Genomic DNA, 18880 nt, shown 5'->3' on the forward strand with positions numbered 1-18880 from the left:
TAACTTAGCACACATGTTCCATCTTTGAAGGAACAGAATATTAGAGAAATGTAGGAGAATAATTCTTTCTAGATTCACAGGGCCCATAAAGACTGCTTGAGTGGTGGCATTCAGGCTTTCATGAGGTCATCTAGTTTTGAGACACACGTCTGACTCTGGTTTTTCCATCTGCTGAAGATATTACTATAAGTCTGAATATAAGTTGAAGTTTCTTCCCAAACTTTTTCCTTAGGAAAAGCAGTAGGTAGTGTCTTAAACACTTGGGGTCACAAAGAGTGGGATGCGACTGAGCTACTAAACAACAACAAATTGATACATTGTTATCATCCATAGTTCATAATTTACATTAGGGTTGAACATTGTGTGGGTTATAATACCTGTGTAATGACATTTACACACCATTGTAGTATTATACAGAATAGCTTTACTGTCCTAGAAAATCCCCTGTGTTCTTCCTATTCTTCTCCCCTCCCCATCAGTTGGGCAACCACTGATGTTTTTACTGTGTCCATCAGTTCAGTTCAGTCACTCAGTTGTGTCCGACTCTTTGCAACCCCATGAATCGCAGCACGCCAGGCCTCCCTGTCCATCACCAACTCCCGGAGTTCACTGAGACTCACGTCCATCGAGTCAGTGATGCCATCCAGCCATCTCATCCTCGTTTTGCCTCTTCAGAATGTCCTATAGTTGGAACCATATAGTATGTAACCTTTTTCAGTGGGTTTCTTTGATTTAATAATCTGCCTTTAAGCTTCCTTCATGTCTTTTCATGGTTTGATAGCTCATTTCTTCTTAGGGCTGAATGACTAATATTCCATTGTCTGGATGTACTGCCATTTATTCATTCATCTACTGAAGGACTTCTTGCTTGTTTTCAAGTTTGGGCAGTTTTGTGTGAACATAAGTTTTCAGCTCATCTGGGTAAATACCAAGGAGCATGATGACTAGGTTGCATGGCGAGCATATGGTTCAGTTCAGTTCAGTTGTTCTGTCGTGCCTGACTCTTTGTGACCCCGTGGACTGCAGCACGCCAGGCTTCCTTGTCCATCACCAACTCTCAGAGCTTGCTCAGAACAGATTTTCTTCTAAAGCAGCTCTACCATTTTGCATTCCCACCAGCAGTGAGTGAGAGTTCCTGTTGCTCTTCCTCCTTGTCAGCATGTACTCAGTGTTTTGGATTTTGACCATTCTAATAAGTATATTCTAACAGGGTTATCTCACTGTGGTTTTGAATTGCATTTTTCTGATGATATATAATGTAGAGTATTATTTCATATACTTATTTGTCCTCTGTATAACTTCTTTGGTGAGGTGTCTGTTCAGGTCTCTGACCCATTTTCTAATAGGGTTCTTTTCTTACTGTTGAGTTTTAAGAGTTCTTTCTATGTTTTGGATAATAGTCCTTTTTCAGATATGCCTTTTGCAGATATTTTTTCTCAGTCTGGCTTGTCTTATCATTTTCTTGAGAATTAATGTATTTTTAAATGAGACATTGCTTAGACATATATGAAAAACTTATCAGTGCCAGTTTTATATGCTTATGGAGGTTACTTGATTGATTTGACTTTAAAAATTTAGAGTAATTAAACACATTTGATAATTATTCCTAGGAGAATGACAGGTGTGAACAGGCCTCGTGAAGGTCACCTGATGAGCAGTGTCTGAGAGTAGTGTGTAAGTTTGGGTCATCACAAATAGATACTTGTGGGATAAATGAGAAAAAGCTTTGTCCCAGTATGATATAAATGCGTACTTGGAGTTGGGATAAAATTTCCAGAATGCACTTCATAGGAGGTCAGAGAGTGCTCTTTTTCAAACCGCGGTGGTGGGAATAGAGCTGACGTGCTCTGGAGTACTGTATTACATGGCTAATTAGGTGGTGTTAGTGAGGCTGGTGATAAAGATGTGTACGGAAGCTGGAATAAAATGGTTCCATAATATGTTACAGATAATAGTGATGATGTTTAGAGTGCTTTTTTTGTTTGTTTGTTTCTAAATCCTTTTAATCATTATTCCTTACTTGAGGTCACCTCTGTGCAGTTGCCTGATTTTGACATACATGGTACACTGTGGGAATTGCTTTCACACTCAATAGTGGGAAATTACGTGTGATGATTTCTTGCATGTGGGATGTTATCTGCTTGGGAGTAGGCCAACCGTCATTAGGAAAATTGATTAAATCCTTCTCATACTGTTTTTAAAATCTCTTTTTGAAACATTAATTTCCTTCATTAACATACCTTTTGGAGAACTCTAAATTGTTGGATCAAGCATTTAATTTTGCTTTTGTTAATGTGTAGGATATTGTTCCTGTGGATGCCTCTTATGAAGTGAAAGAACTGTATGTGCCAGAAAATAAACTTCATTTGGCAAAAACAGATGCAGAAACACTGCCAGCGTTGAAAATTAATAAAGTAAGTGCTTTGTCCTTTTTCCATATCAAGTGCTTTAATCCTATAGATAGTTGTTGGTTTGAGGGCATGAGTGGTGGTGGTGGTCATAGTTGTATATATCACCATTTCCAGGGATGGGAAATATGTTTAATTTATAAAACCATATTCCCAAATTACCATGGCTTTGATTTTATTTTACTCATAATATTTATTTTGAAATACCAAAGAATAGAGGTTATATAAGATTTTAGGTTTATCAGAAGGAATGGACTCTAAAAAGTAAAAAGCCTTTAATAATTAAAATGAACTTTTTTTTCCCCTAAACATTGTTTCCTAATCCCTTGCCAAGACCCCGATTTTCCCTTTCTTATATTGTGAAGAATAATTATGTTGTATATTGTAGCTCTAATAATATCATTAGGTGTTTTTCCCAATAAGAAACTGCTTAAACTAGATGTGAAGACAGTGGAGATTATAATTTATCACTTTCAAATTTTTAGAGAATTTTAAATTGTATCATTCAGATATACTTTAAAAATAGGTTTAGAAATAAGAATTTAAACTAGGAATAGAATTTCCCAGCCTTTCTTCTAGTGTAGTAAAAATCCCAGACACCCAGGAAAGTGCCAAATCTGAAAGTAAGGAGGAAGGGAAAAATAAAACCCCCAAACTTTCTGAGGCTGGAGAAAGACTCTTGAAGACTTACTCAGATTCCTGATAGGAGTACATTGTCTAGGTGGTTTGTGTGATTGGGTTTCTAACCGGAATCTAAGACATGTTGCAGGGAGCAAGGAGAAGGGGGAGTGGGGGAGCAGAGTCACTCAAAGCTGAGTTTACTAAGGAACAACAGATTTTGTCACTAACAGACTTTGTGTCAATTGAATAAACACACACACACACACACACACACACACACACACACACACACACACACTGGGGTAGGGGGAGAGAGAGAAGAAAGAAACTGAGAATGAATGAATCCGAATCCACACACACATACACACACACACACACACACACACACACACACTGGGGTAGGGGGAGAGAGAGAAGAAAGAAACACACACACACACACACACACACTCTGAAGAAAGAAACTGAGAATGAATGAATCTGAATCCAGGTCAGTCAGACTCTGTAACCCAAAAAGATAGTAGCTTTTTCAAATGTGAACCTTTTTCAATACAGTGGTTTGTTCTTTGCTTAGCAGTATGAAAAATAATTAATTAAAAAAACGTAGGCTACATCATGTAATGTATTAGCTTGGGCTGCCACAACAAAAACCGTAGCCTGGGTGACATAAACAACAGACATTTCTTTTCTCACGGTTCTGTAAGAAAGAAAGTCTAAGACCTAGGTGCTGGCTGACTGGGCCCCTGACAAGGCTCCCTTCCTCTCCGGCTGTCAGACACCTTCTTGCCATATGCTCAGGGTGAGAGTCGAGCTCTGGTGTCTCTTCCTTCTCTTATGCAGGCACCAGACTATTGGATGAGGACCCAACCTTATGACCTCATTTAAGCTGCATCACCTCCTTAGGGCCCTATATCCAGTTTACACTGGGGGCTTCAACATATTTAGGGGGGACATAAACATTCAGTTTATAGTAAATACCATCTAGAATTAGATTCCAGTAGAGACAAATAGGGACCATGTCAGATGCTTAGGAAGAATTAATAAGAGGAGAACTTGAAAATGAAACAATTTGGTGCATGAATATCATTTTTTCCTGTGAATTGAAGGAGGGATGTACTTTGCCATTATTTGATTTTTCAGTGGAACATGCTGGCCAGCATACTTTGGGAATACATAGTAAGCCACATCTTACTGCACACCTCTTGGTCAGGTGCTTTATCTCGTCTCTTTTGAGAATCTCTTTTAACATGTACCAAGTTAAAAGTGAGCATATCCAGCTTACATTGTTTTGTCGCTAAGTCGTGTCTGACTGTTTTGCAACCCCATGGACGGTAGCCCTCCAATCTCCTCTGTCCATGGGATTTCCAGAGTGGGTTGCTATTTCTTTCTCCAGGGGATCTTCCTAACCCAAGGATTGAGCTAGCATCTCCTGAAATACAGGTGGATTCTTTACTGCTGAGCCACTGGGGAAGCCCCTCCCCCCCCCCAGCTTACATGAATTCATCATTAATTTATCAATTCTTTAATATTCTGATCAGATACACTAGAAATCTTAAAGTTCAAGAAATAATACAGTGTTTGTAAAATGAATGTCATTGGTGAGGGACCCTTTTGGTAAGTATTTTTATCTAAAGTTTGTTTTAGTTTAGAACAGTGGTTGTCAGAGTGTAGTTTCTAGAACGTTATTGTTAACATTTTCTGGGTACCTGTTAAAAATACAAATCTTTGTCCCCCATAGCAAACCAGCTAAATCAGAAACTGAGGTGGAATAGTCTTTATTTAACAAGTCTTCCAGAGGTTTCTTACACATATTGAAGTTTGAGGAATGCTGATTTAGGAGATGCTATTCTTAATAGAAATGTTATTTAAATATATTAAGAAAAAAGCATATTTTCTTAGTGCCCTTGTTTATTAGATTTGTATAATCTATAATCGTTCTTGAGAAGTTTGTTACTATTACTTTCAAAATGAAACTCCAGAGAACCATTACTGCTTTTGTTGCTCTCTACTGTCTCATTTACTAGGTGGATCTGCAGTGGGTGCAGGTTTTGGCAGAAGGCTGGGCAACCCCGCTGAACGGCTTTATGAGAGAGAGGGAGTACTTGCAGTGTCTTCATTTTGATTGTCTTCTGGATGGTAAGACTTTGGACATTCAGGTGCATTGAGTGTGGAAAAGAGGGCACATATTTACAGGGATTGGTCACTGTTTAGAGAGAGTACTGGTAACATCTTAATTGGAGATAGCACTTTAAGACTAAATTATATCAGTACTGAATATTTTAAGTATATCCTGAGATCGTCTTTCCAGTTTTAGTTTTCCTGATTGTGATTTATTGTGAGGGAGAAGGACAACCTGGGGGTTAGGGCTGAAAATGGATTTAAAAAACGAATGCAGTTTCCCTATTCCATATCTACCTGATCACGGTGGAAAGCCTCTTCCAAAAGTGTACATAGTCACTAAATTGTGCTGTACTGAAGCCCATGCTTGCTTATTAAGCCAGGTGTTCTAACAAGGAATCAGGGAGTCCAAGTTTAGAAATCCTGAAATAGGTGGCTGAAAGGATGGTTTTCTTATTTTATTTTATTTTATTTTATTTTTTTTTTATGGGAGGAGAAGCCAATGTAATGGCTAGTCTTTACTGGAAAGAAGAAATTCCACATCATATTCTGAGTGCATTAGTGCAGTGGCTCAGTGGGCCAGCTGGTGTGGCACCAGCTTGTAATGGGTTCCACAGCTGGGGCATCGCTGGGCCTCGCCTTTGTGCAGCCAGAACCAGATGACAGTACTGTTGTCTTCTTCACAGATGCAGCCCACTATCCGCTTGTTGGTGATGGAGGGGACTAAATTAGGGTCCTCCTTGGTACCTGAGGTTGCCTTTGGGGCAAGTATATTGTATGGGTCCTGTCCCTTGCGAGCAGCCAGCATGACCTCCCTCTCTAGCCCAGTCGCCTGCTCTTCATCAGTAGGAACACCACCTCCAGACGCCATAGAGCGCACCACGGAGACTCCATTTGGACCCCGGGCCCTCAGGGCCTGGGAGGCCAAAGCTCCAACTCCACGGAGTAACCTTGACGCCATCACGCCCGCTACAAACACCAGCACTCGGTTTTCTTATTTTAAAACATTGAAGCAATTGCCAAGAAACCTATATTTAGGATATTGTCATTACATTCTAGCTACCTTAAACTTTGTTTACTGTTGGTAACATTAATTTACTACAGTAAAGGAGATATTACTAAATTGTAAAGAACTCTAGTGCCATATGATCTGGCAATTCCCCTTCTGGGTATTTATCTGAAGAAAACAAAAACAGTAACTACAAAAGGTATATGCGCCCATATGTTCATTGCAGCATTACTTATGGTCACTAAGACATGGAATCAACCTAAGTACCCATCAGTTGGTGAATGGATAAAGAAGACACACACACACACACACACACACACACACAGGAGTATTACTCAGCTGTAAAAAAGAAAGAACTTTTACCATTTGTTGCAACATGGATGGACCTGGAGGTTATTATGTTAAAGTGAAATAAGTCAAACAGAGAAAGACAAATTTCCATGTGATTTCACTCATATGTGGAATTTAAAATACAAAAGCACAAACAAAACAGAAATAGACTTGTAGATACAGAGAACAAACTCATGGTTGCTAGAAGGGGAGGGGTGGGAGTAGGCTAAGGTGAAGGGGATTAAGAGGGGTAAACTTCCAGCTATAAAATAAATAAGTCACAGGCATATAATTATTAGCATAAATATAATACTGTAATAATTTTATATGGTGACAAATGATTACTAGACTTACGGTGATCATTTCATGATGATTTAAATTTAAATGTTGAATCACAGTGTTGTACATCTGAAGCTAACATAATATTGTACCTCAGCTACAATACTTCCATTTAAAAAGAAGTCATAGAACCCTACAAAATTGCAATCATGTTCTTCTGTGTTATGAAGAACTTTTTTTGACCAGGGAAGTAAACAGATACTGGAAAATGTAATTCCTAATCCTTGATCTCAAGAAACTTTTATCACAAGAACATAAGGATTGAATTTTACTTTTTGATTTTCTTCTTTGGAAATAATGGTAAAAGTTACTGTGGACTGCCTCCTTAGTAATGATTCAGTCTTGGATGTGGTACAAATCTGTCTATTAATTTTCCATTTTGAACTCTACCTTGTGGTGGTAATTTTAAAATAGTCAGGCAGTTATCACTGATTTTGTTGACATGTTTCGCCCCAAGAAGGCATGCCATGATTTCCAAAAAAATATGGTTTCTCTTTGATACGTAAATAACATCCACATATGAATTTGAGAATGCTTTTTATTTTCCTAACCTGTACATGATGAGTGGGAAAAGAAGAAAACACTTTTAGCTCTTGAAAGGTTGGGAACCGAGAATGTGCCTTCTGTCTCACCAGCAGCATATTTTGATGTAAATGGAGACACTGATTATTTACTTGTTTCGTCACCCGTGATAGCTGACATTAGTTCCATTCTGATCAAAAAACAAAAAAAAACGTCATGAATGTTTTTGTCTTCCTTTCTCAAGGATCTAGACCCAAGTCTAGCAAGTATCTTCAAGTAACTTGCCACTCAAAATGTAGTGATCAGCAAGGGTTCATATTTGTCCTGAAAGGGCCCTGAAGCACAATTGCTAATCTTACTCGTACATTTTTGGTGATGTTAGGTTTAACCAGCAGTTCTTCCTTGTTACAATCTGTGATTCTTCCCCCTAAAGACAGATTCATGAATGGTTGTGAAGAGTATTGCTACAATTGATGTTCTGAATTTTTGCTGTTTTTTTTTTTTTTTAAACTCTGGATTTGTTGCTTGTTCTCTCCCTGATTTTCTGTGCCAGGTGCCAATAGAACTTATCACTGGAGTAGTAAATCTTTTATTTGAAGAGTGTCTGCTGAAGTGTGAAAGGTAGATATGAGACCTGCTGAGTAACATAAGCTGTGCGCTTTATCTTCTTTTGTGCCCTGCAGGGGGTGTCATCAACCTGTCAGTACCTATAGTCCTGACGGCTACTCAGGAAGACAAAGAGAGGCTGGACGGCTGCACGGCATTTGCGCTGATGTATGAGGGCCGCCGGGTGGCTATTCTTCGCAATCCAGAGTTTTTTGAACACAGGAAGGAGGAGCGCTGTGCCAGGCAGTGGGGAACAACATGCAAGAATCACCCCTATATCAAGGTCCTGAGTAAACCTTGCTGCGTTTTGTCTTGATTTGCCAATAATGCTTGTGCTGAACTGTGAGGCATTACCTGTATATCAACTCTGCCATCAGAACCATTAATATTTTGCAGAATCAAGGCTGGAACTTATATTCATGTGATGAGCATACAAGCTTGTCATTTTGGTGCAGACACATGTTCAGCAAATATTGTTTAAACACCTCCTGTACGCCAGGCCGTGAGCTAGGTGCCAGTGCTGGGAACGTTGGGTGGTGTGCAAGGCAGGCACAGTCCTTTCGTGCTTGCTGTGAGCTGTCTGGTGGTGGAGCAGATACTGATCTTGTAGTTACGGGTAGGATGTGAGGGCAGAATGCTGTGGGAGCCCACAGCAGGGTGAGTGGATCTAAGCTGGACTTTTAATTGAACATTGTGTTTCCGGTATGCAAACAGTGCAGTTTTAGTCTCCTCACAGGGCCTCATGTTATTTTATGTATTGTATGTGAAACATTATCACCGAAGTCACATTTCTGTCCTTTGTTTTAAAGTAGAGTTTGAACTGTAAGAGAAACTGAGGGAGTTCCCTGGGAGTCCGTGGTTTGGACTCGGCGCTTTTACTGCTGGGGCCAGGTTCCATCCCTGATCAGGGAACAGAGGTCCTACAAGCTTTATGGGGCAGCCAAAAAAAAAAAAGCCCTAAGTGAAATTTTAGTAGCTCTGTATATCTAGAAAATGTATATGCTGCTGCTGCTAAGTCACTTCAGTCGTGTCCGACTCTGTGTGACCCTGTAGACGGCAGCCCACCAGGCTGCCCCGTCCCTGGGATTCTCCAGGCAAGAACACTGGAGTGGGTTGCCATTTCCTTCTCCAATGCATGAAAGTGAAAAGTGAAAAGTGAAAGTGAAGTTGCTCAGTCGTGTCCGACTCTTAGCAACCCCATGGACTGCAGCCTACCAGGCTCCTCCGTTCATAGGATTTTCCAGGCAAGAATACTGGAGTGGGGTGCCATTGCCTTCTCCAGAAAATGTATATAGTATCTGTTTAAATCATGGAAGTGTGCTAAATTTTATTTCATTATCTTCTGTAGGACAAAAAAGAGCAATTAAATTTAAAAAATAGGCAGATATGGGACTTTGCTGGCAGTCCAGTGTTTAAGATGCCACACTTCCACTCCAGGGGCTCAGGTTCGCTCTGATCGTCGGTAGGGGAATATACTGAGATATACTGACTCCTTTGTCCTTAAATGCCATTCACTGTATCCCTGGATACTGTGTTCCCATGCCCTGTTTGTTTTCTCTGTAACATTAATCACTAGCTGGTATTCCTCTGATTTCTCCTGTCTTTTCTCATCATCATTACTTTAATTGCTCAAAAGTTTAGGATTGGAGAACACAAAGAGAGCAGAGTGACCCATTTCTCTGTTAATCGACATGCAGCAACAATTAAAAGAATGTTTTTGTTACTTAAAAGTTTATAATTATTCATTTCGATTTTGTTTGCATTTCATATGCAAATATAATAGCTGTATCACAAATCTTTTGTGAAATTATAAAATGTATTTTAATTCTACAGCATTTCTCATTCTCAGTTCAGTTGATAAGCCAAACAGATTTACCATTAACCTTAAGATGAGCATAATTTATAGGTATATATAACTTGTGTGAGAGAAATGTTCTTATTTTGATCTTGATTCCTGTTTAAAAAAAAATAATTTTCTTTCTCTTACCATTAGATGGTTATGGAACAAGGAGATTGGCTGATTGGAGGAGATCTTCAAGTCTTGGACCGAATTTATTGGAATGATGGTCTTGATCAGTATCGTTTTACTCCTACTGAGCTAAAGCAAAAGTTTAAAGATATGAATGCAGGTAAGACATGGATCTGATTATCTCACATGGGACTGTTTGGAGTCTCTGCTTGATGGGGAAGTTCTTAAGGATTTTTTCCAATACTTACTAAAAAGTAAGACAGATTGAGGAGTAAAGATAAGTGGAGTTAGCAATGGAATATGTAAGGAAAGCTATTATAGTCAGTCTGAATCCACCTGTGTAGTTCGCTCCCATTCTGTGTAAAACAATAGAAATAATGACATTCTGCAGAAAACAATAGAACAGCAATAACACGTTCACTCTTCATTCACCAAGTGCTCGTTGCTCATCTGTTATATGTGCCTGAGTGCCAAGCGCTGAGTATTCACAAGTAAACAGGAGCTTATGGTGCATTAGAGAGAGACAGTCAAAAAACAACAGAAAAAGTCACTGAAGAGTAGGTTAATAATGATTTCAGATTTCTGAATTAGGATGAAGTGGAGCAGTGGAAGTGGAGAGTCTGTAGAAACCCTTCTTTATAATACTGCCTTAGAAAGTATCCCAGGACAGGGATTCTTATATTAGACATCTGTGATTAGCAGGTCTTTTACACAAAGCTAGGTAAATAATGTGTTTATGCTGGTACACCCACAGGTGCCACAGCGTTTGCTGTAGATTTTGGGAGGCTTTTTTAAGGTCTGAAGAATTTCAAGCCTCTTATAATCATACTGCTTATGAATTCTCACTCTGGAAATGGTTAAACCCTAAGCATGGGTACTGCTTTTTCAAATAACTTCTGTGTAGAAATTGAGGAGATAGCTCTATTCTAGTTTGCTGATAATTGATACGACGTGAAATGGATCAGGAACTGGAGATGTGATCTGGGCACACCCCTTCAGGGCTCCATGGGCCTCAGCAGCCTGCTCATTCATTCACATTTCCTGCTTAGACACCTCAGGGTATTTGATAGTGTAGGACCACATTTCTGCTTCTGAATTTTATTCCTCACCTCTGAGTTTGAAGCACTTATTTGGCCTAAGCCACTTGTGCAGGAATTTCTCTGTGACACCCGCTGCTTGCTGATACAGCAGCTTGTTTTCTTCCTTTTTGCTGACAGGTTTGGGCAAGTCGCAGGGGACTGTATCACGCCTGCTGTAAGTCCGGATGGTGCCCCTTTCTCTTTTGTCAGTATGTGACTTAAAGGTCCGTGTGTAAGTCTGGTTTGGCCTTTGAAGTGTAAGGAAGCGGGGCTTCTGGGAGAGGTTTTCCTTTCTGAAGAGAATCAGGCTTAGGACACAAAGTTATCTTTTTCCATCCTTCCTTTTCCTCTTGCTTTGGACGTGATCATGCACGGGTTCAGTGTTTGGAGCTCCAGCAGCCATTCTGTAACTATGAGAATCCATGAGAATCTTATACTGTTGAGTTTCTGATCAACCCTCGAGTCCTCTGTATCCACATTTTTTACTCAAAAGACCTAATGCATGTTTCAGTTATAGAAGATGCTTCTAGTTGAGTCTTATCTTGTTTGTGGCCAGAAGCATCTGATAATTTAACACGTATAGACCTCTTTTTTTCTAGTAAGCAGGAACATGTTTAACTGAGGACTTGCTGAGTATTTTTTTTCCAATATAATTTATATCAGGAGCTCATGTTAATAATAATCTTTTGGCACTGTTGAAGGGTCTTATCATGAAATTATCATTCATAATCGGAGACTTTATGTTACATCTGTTTTGCATTCTTCCTTGTGGGGCCAAACGTTTTAAATCATTTAGAGAATTTGTTGCATAATGAATGATTGCAACTTTTGTTTAAAGTAGCTGGGAGCCAGTTATTTGCCTTAAATCAAGCAAAAAAGATGGTGGGGTGTTATTTTGTTTACTTTTCCATTTTAGACTAAAGCAAATAAACAACAGATTGAGGACCTTCCTTTATAGTTCTTACTCATTCTTTTCCGGAAGCCAGTAACAAGTCATCTACTTGTGTGTACAAATCATAATTCAAGGGAGAGAAAAGAGGAGATTCTTTTTTTTCTTTTACTTAGGATTCCTTTTTAACCTCTTCCCCCTCCTTCCCTCATCATAGTAGAAGAACTCTGATTACCTTGTGTGGGCTGTTGTCCTGTGCACATTGATAGGGTCAGTTTTGGTGTTTCTAACCCATTCTGTAGCTGGAAGGATTGGAAAATCACTAACACCCATGTGATTGCAGGTGTCATGGTTCCAGGTGGCAGGTTCTTTGAACCATGGATGATTGACCACTATCTTGGAAAGAATGAATTTCACTTAAGCCAATTAAGAGCCACATTAGTGTTTATTATACACAGTGGAGTCCTGCTGGGTTACGAAAGGAAATATTGGCATAATTCCTTTCAAGCTAGTGTGTGCTAGCACAGTGCTGAATACATCTGAAAAAGCCTTGTAGAGTTTATTGAACCAGACCATATTTTAAATGAATTGATAGAAACAGTAGATAGATATCTTAGGCAAAGTTGGGAATGATAGATACATGAGGAAGCTGAGGCGGAAGCAGATCGTCTGCCTCTGAAGGCACTGCCACAAGGCAGTGAGCAGGAGATGCTACAATCTGAGGTTGGGTGACGGAGCCTCTATCAGCCGGGTCAGGGCACACTCAGATGAGGCTGTGAGCATTATCTGACAAAGTGAGTATTTAAAGACGGGTGGTCAAGGTTAAGAGAGCTGCCAAGGAATGACGAGGCATTTGGGGACTAGCAATTTGGGGTAGTATTACCATTCTTGACATGGTTTCTTAAGTGGGGAAAGAGAAGGCTGGCACTGCAGGGAAGGGTAGCAGGCAGGAGATAGTTGGGGTGTGGGCGTGGCTGTGGTCACCATGCTGGGGGCAGATGTTTTCTCCTCCATCCTCTGCTTGCCTGTTGGGGTCTGCCTTGGGGAGGTAGGCGTGCAGTCCTCCCCCTGCCCCTGGACACACACGTGCACACACACGTGTGCACGCACACACACATGCACAGGAGACATGGACTAGAGGGGAAGGTGAATGCAGAGCAGACAGTACAGGGTCTATTTGGCAAAAAGCTGTATATTCAACATTACTTTTCACGTTAATTTGAAAGCACTTTGAAGAAAGAAAACAACTTGCTGCCATGTTTGGGGTGTGAGAGTCCCTGTTTGTGAAAAATTCTAGTCTATTCGTATTTACTCAAGTGGCCTATCTCTGTCTTGTGGATTTTTTTTCTTTATTCCCTCATGAGCAGTTCAAGTAAAAGAAAGACTGGTGATTTATGACAGGCCCGAGGGAGGAGGGGGATCAAACTAGTTTTTTGTTTGTTTGTTTCCAACTATCTTAAAAAATCTCCCACGGAAATAAACAGAGTGCCCTCACCTCTCCCCTCTCCCCTGGCAGCCGTGGCACTGTTCTCAGGACTCTTGTTCAGCTATTACACTGATTTGAGGAAAATCAGAAATGCCTGTACTTACAGTTTTGGAGTAAAATGGCAGATAGTAGAGCTTGCCTAGGACTGAAAGAGAAGACTTATTAATTAGTGCTGTATGTAGGACAGTTTTCAGAGAAGTTGAAAGGAAGGAAGCAGGAAGATGTTGTAATTCTGGGTTTAGCGGTTGGGCTGCAGTCCAGGACTCTGCCTGTGGGCTGGGCAGCGAAGCGCAGTTCTGAGAAATCTGGGGGAAGGAGTTTGGAGCACTCCCCTGCTGACCAGTCCATTCGTGGCTCACGGCAGCTCTGCTGGGAACCTGCTGCCATCCCTGGGCCCTTTGCTGAGGAACTACAGTGCAGGGGCCCGGCCCAGGTGTTTTCAGTATGCCGCATTGTGTTCCAGGACCGTGATGCTCAGTCAGGCAGCCTGTGCCCTGCCTGTATCCAGGCGGTCGGGGTCCACCCTCCTTCCACCACCAGGAAACACTCTGGAGCCATTCCTTCCCCATCGCATGTCAGTGCAGTCTCAGAAGAAGCTTCCCCACTGTCTTCTTCCCCTTCCACCTGCTGCAGGGAAGGGATCACACTGTACTGAACATAATGTGTTGGCTCCTGGCTGGTATTGAATGCAGAGGAGAAGGAGAGAAGCTGTACTGTGGGGTTCGTCCTTACTTAGGCATGAAATATAGATGTCTGGGGAGCTGGGCCTGCTTTTGGCTTGAGATATGCAGGTAATAGTGAAGGTGGAGAAATTGAGGGGGTGGGAGCGGTAATGAGCAATATCTATTGAAATGTTTTTAGTAATAAGTCTCTGTAACTGATGAGTTGGAAGGTCAGGACTTAGAGATGCAGCTAACAGAAGCCATCTGTATGCACATGGTAATTGAATCCAGGCAGAGGGGTAAGTTTCCTGAATGAGTCTGTAAAGAAAGAATGTCATAGGACCCAGCAGTGAACCTTATGGTTCTGAGAGGACTACAAGATGTCAGAAACAGGTGATTAGACTAAAATGGGCCAAGCAGAGTATAAAATGTCATACGCATTTGATCACATCTGTGTAAAAATGTATGCATAAGGAGAAAAACTAGGAGACTCTGCAAAAAACCCAAACCAATTATATTAAGATCATGCATTTGGGTTGGTTCTTTTCTCTCCAAATTTTCTTCAGTATTTCATTTGTATGTATGTGTTAGTCATTTGTGTCTGACTGTTTGCGACCCCTTGGACTATGGCCTGCCAGGCTCCTCTGTTCATGAAATTCTCCAGGCAAGAATACTGGAATGGCTACCCATTCCCTTTTCCAGGGGATCTTTCTGACCCAGGGATCGAACCCAGGTCTCCCATGTTGGGAGGATAGCACCTGTCTTCACTGTTGCCATGTGGTTACGGTATATGACCCCACGCACAGGGTGTGGGTTGTGATCTGTCACAGGAGCCTGCCTGTATGCTGGGGGAGGAACACATTGGGTGAGCAGAGGCAGTGGAAGTCTGGAGGATGGTTTACTTTATATGGAAAATGTGGGGCACATGTTTCTCTGCAGCAGCCTTCTGGTTTTGCTGTCTCTCCACTCCACCCCCTGACTCTCACCCACATCAACCCTGCACAGTCTCCTAGGCCAGTTCTCTCTGAACTATGGCTGATAAATGCATAGCCTCTGTTTGGAATGCAGTATCCTTCCTAACCTGTGTTTCAGAATTCTGTGTGATACCACGTGCTAGGCTTCGTATCCATCTTTGACAAAATGGATAATTCTGTGTCCTCAGACACGTCTGCCTTCCTGCTTCCACACTTTTGATCTCACCAGGTGGCTTGGCTGTAGTGTTTTCACTTCCATCACCCAAATTTCATTTGTCTTTGAGACGTCAGTAAGTTACAGCCTGCAGGCCAGATCTGGCCTACTGCTTGTTCTTGTAAATAAAGTTTTATTGGGAAATATCCACACTCACTCGTTTATGCATCGTTCTGTGACTATTGTTGCACTACTCGTGCAGAGTTGAGTAGTTGCAGCAGAAACCCCATAGCCTGAAAAGCGTAAAATATTCACTCCAGCTCTTGAAGGAAAAAGTTTGCTTTTGTGCACAGCATTAGCAACTTCACATTGTACTTTCTATAAGCCAAAATAATAGAATTCCTGGTCCTTTCCCAGAAATGAAGGCAGAGGGCTAAAAAGAGATGGAAATCATAATATTCTTGCCTAGAGAGTACCACGAACAGAGGAGTCTGGCAGGCTACCATCCATGTGGTCACAGAGAATTGGACATGACTCAGCAACTAACACAGGCACACACACACATCCCAGGAATGAGGACAGAGGGCTAGAAAGAAATGGAAATCATAAATGTTACTATTAAGCTTCAGTCATTTTGTAGGTAATGTCCCATTTTCAAACACAGTTGAAACTCTGATCTTTGGTAAAGCATTCAGTCTTAAACCAAGCCATTAGGAGTTATAAGTTAAAAGGTAAATATTTTATACCAGTTATGGTGTGACAATAGGGAATTCACTGTCCTTTAGGAAACGGGGATGAGAATGTGAAAAATTATTGAGAGTTGCTGTAAGTATCAGTGGGCCAAGGTCCATAGTAGCCCATTATTCTTTGTCCATCCTTGATGGAAAATTGATGGAGGAAAATTTAATAGTGATGCATGTTGGGTTATGTTAGTTGGGACAATACCTTGGGAATGTAAGCTTCCAATGGATCAGTTACTCCTGTTACATTGTTCATCCATGTAAGTTCTTTAGTGGAGAAACCAGATGGTAGGGATGAAAATGCAGTCTGCAGCTACAGACAGTTAAAACCATTTGGGTAATTCATTGATAAATAGTTATAAGGGATTGAAAAGACTGGAAGTTTAGGAAAAGTCTGGTAATACGGGGAAGAAAAAAATGGGCAGACCAAATGATCACTGCATTTCTGAATGGACCTGGTAACAAGGAAATAATTCTACCTGGAAGAAATTTTGGCAGTAAAATCCTTTATATGCTGCTAATGTAAACTTTTAAGAAGTCATTCATCTTAACTTTATCTGTTAAATGTCCATGTGGAGCTAGATTAATTCTTTTTGGAAAGGAAGCCTAGGTAGGTGAATTATTAGAACCTGTGAAATATGTGTATTTGAGACAGAATTTATTTTTTATGTTTCCTTTTGCACATCCTGTCATATAAATAATCTTGCAAAATGGCGATCTTACAGAATGAGATTTGCCCTGACTGAAGCCTAGGAATGTAGTCATCACACACCTGAGATGTATTACCCAGGGGTCCTGCTCACAGACACCTGTTCCTCATTAAGGACAGCGATGGCTGCATGTCCCAGCGCAGAGCTAACGCACCCTCATCTTTAAACACTCACTGGGGCGTTCGTCTGCAGTAGACCTGGAGCCACCAGTAGAACAGTGGGTTCAATTTTCCTGCCAGGAACTTTTAGATATGATGCTTTTCTGTTTTTTTTTTTTTTTTTTTTAAAGAATGAATTGTCTTAAGGAACTTAGATTTATTAAGTGACTGCAGTGTGCATCTCACCGTACTGGGTACTTTATATTATCTTCATAACAGTAACTTTAGTATCGCCCCACTAGGAAGATGTCACAAGTGAAATTAAGACCTTAAAGACCACAGTCTATGGTTAAAAACTGCTAGACTTGTGATTTGAAACTGTAAATATCCTGTTCCAAAACAGTGCTTCTTCTGTGTGTATCTTCACTTTTAAAAATGTTTAGAGAAAACTTCAAATATATGCTACTTATATTTGTAAGTAGATATATTAGGCTTCCTTGGTAAGAATCTGAAGTAACACTTTAAAGTAACACTTTACATTTGTAATAGTAAGAATGAGTCCCCATTTACCTCCACCCCAAATTCAGTTGTACCAACTCTTGACTAATCGTGTTTCCCTTGTGCTGCTGCTTAACCCCACTGCATGCCTGCATGTTATTCTGAAGCACATCTCAGACCTCATGTCATTTCCATCTGAATATTTCAGAAAGTATTTCTTAAAAGTTAGGACTTTAAAAATAGAGCCATGATATCACAGTTGCACCTAAATAATAATAGTTTATTAATACTATCAAATAGGCTTCCCCAATGGCTCAGCAGTAAAGAATCTGCCTGCAGTGCTGAATGGAGAAGGCAATGGCACCCCACTCCAGTACTTTTGCCTAGAAAATCCCGTGGACGGAGGAGCCTGGTAGGCTGCGGTCCATGGGGTCGCTAGAGTCGGACACGACTAAGCGACTTCACTTTCACTTTTCACTTTCATGCATTGGAGAAGGAAATGGCAACCCACTCCAGTGTTCTTGCCTGGAGAATCCAGGGACGGGGGAGCCTGGTGGGCTGCCGTCTATGGGATTGCACAGAGTCAGAGACGACTGAAGCAACTTAGCAGCAGCAGCAATGCTGAAGGTGCAGGAGACTCGGGTTTGATCCCTGGGTCTGTTAGATCTCCTGTAGGAGGGCATGGCAACCCGCTCCAGTATTCTTGCCTGGAAAATCCCATGGACAGAGGAGCCTGGTGGGCTACAGCCTGTGGGGTCACACAGAGTTGGACACGACTGAGTGACTGAGCACACACACAATACTATCAAATATCTAGTCAATGTTTGTATTTCTGATAATTTCATAGTAGTTAACATTTCTCGTTTTTATAGTTTGAATTAGGATCTAAGTAAAATTCACACATTGTAATCAGTTCATATGTTTCCCATCATAATTTTTTACTTTGTTTTTTAACGTTTTGTTTTGAAATAATTTTTAAAATCTATAGAAAAATTATAATAGTACCAAGAGCTCCTGTATATTTTACCCAGATCCCATAATTAACATTATGTTTATTTGCCTTTTCATTCTCACTTTCTTTGACAGTTGCAGACACAATGTCTCATTACCCCTTAGTTATTTCCGCATGTATTTACTGAAAATAAGGACAGTCTCCTGCCTAACCTCAGTGTGCTCATCAAACACAGAAAAATACACTGATATGAGACCAATCTGGGTCCTGCACTCCATCATGCCGTTGTTCCAGTTGGTTCTTTATCACAGAACCAACAGTGACAACGGAAGTCTTCCCTTGGCCACCTTTCACTGTGCTTCCCGACGTCAGCCGTGTCTTCAGTCGGCCTCATTCAGGCCAGTCACTTAGTCTGTCTTGTGTCGCTCACAGACTTGGCATTTCTGAAGAGTGCCTGTTAGTTACTTTCTTGACGGTCTCTCAGCTTTGGTTTATCTGCTGGTTCTCATGTTTAGGTTCTAGTTACACATTTAGTCAGGAATCCCATAGGAAGCAAGGCCGAATCATTGGCACATCATATTTTGTGGCTCACAATTTTGATTTGTCCTCTTACAGATGAGCTTAGCTTTTTTAAAAGTTAACTTTTAGCGTTAAAGGTCGTGTTTACCAGGTTTTTCCTGCTGTAACGTTAACAAGTTATTTTGTACATACTAACAAGT

At 40.8% G+C, this 18880-nt stretch overlaps 2 protein-coding genes across 3 annotated transcripts in view; one reads left to right on the forward strand and one right to left on the reverse strand.

Annotated features, from left to right (window-relative positions):
- The window catches only part of PAPSS1 (3'-phosphoadenosine 5'-phosphosulfate synthase 1), a 112808-nt gene that overhangs the window by 51225 nt on the left and 42703 nt on the right, over positions 1 to 18880 (forward strand). For both annotated transcript variants that reach the window (XM_019962341.2, XM_019962342.2), the window contains exons 6-9: positions 2301 to 2414; positions 5051 to 5162; positions 8028 to 8233; positions 9944 to 10079. In XM_019962341.2, the coding sequence (XP_019817900.2) occupies positions 2301 to 2414; positions 5051 to 5162; positions 8028 to 8233; positions 9944 to 10079 (568 nt within the window). The remainder of the gene's footprint in view (positions 1 to 2300; positions 2415 to 5050; positions 5163 to 8027; positions 8234 to 9943; positions 10080 to 18880) is intronic.
- Positions 5638 to 6127, reverse strand: LOC139183589 (cytochrome c oxidase subunit 5B, mitochondrial). Its single transcript, XM_070791096.1, has one exon. The coding sequence runs from the start codon at positions 6103 to 6105 to the stop codon at positions 5716 to 5718; it is 390 nt and encodes a 129-aa protein (XP_070647197.1). The 5' UTR covers positions 6106 to 6127; the 3' UTR covers positions 5638 to 5715.

The sequence above is a fragment of the Bos indicus genome, chromosome 6 (assembly GCF_029378745.1).
Source record: "Bos indicus isolate NIAB-ARS_2022 breed Sahiwal x Tharparkar chromosome 6, NIAB-ARS_B.indTharparkar_mat_pri_1.0, whole genome shotgun sequence".
Lineage (NCBI taxonomy): Eukaryota > Metazoa > Chordata > Mammalia > Artiodactyla > Bovidae > Bos > Bos indicus.

What these genes read in the sequence shown, in the direction of transcription:
- LOC139183589 (XM_070791096.1), bottom strand. Translation starts at nt 6,105, where the DNA reads ATGGCGTCAAGGTTACTCCGTGGAGTTGGAGCTTTGGCCTCCCAGGCC.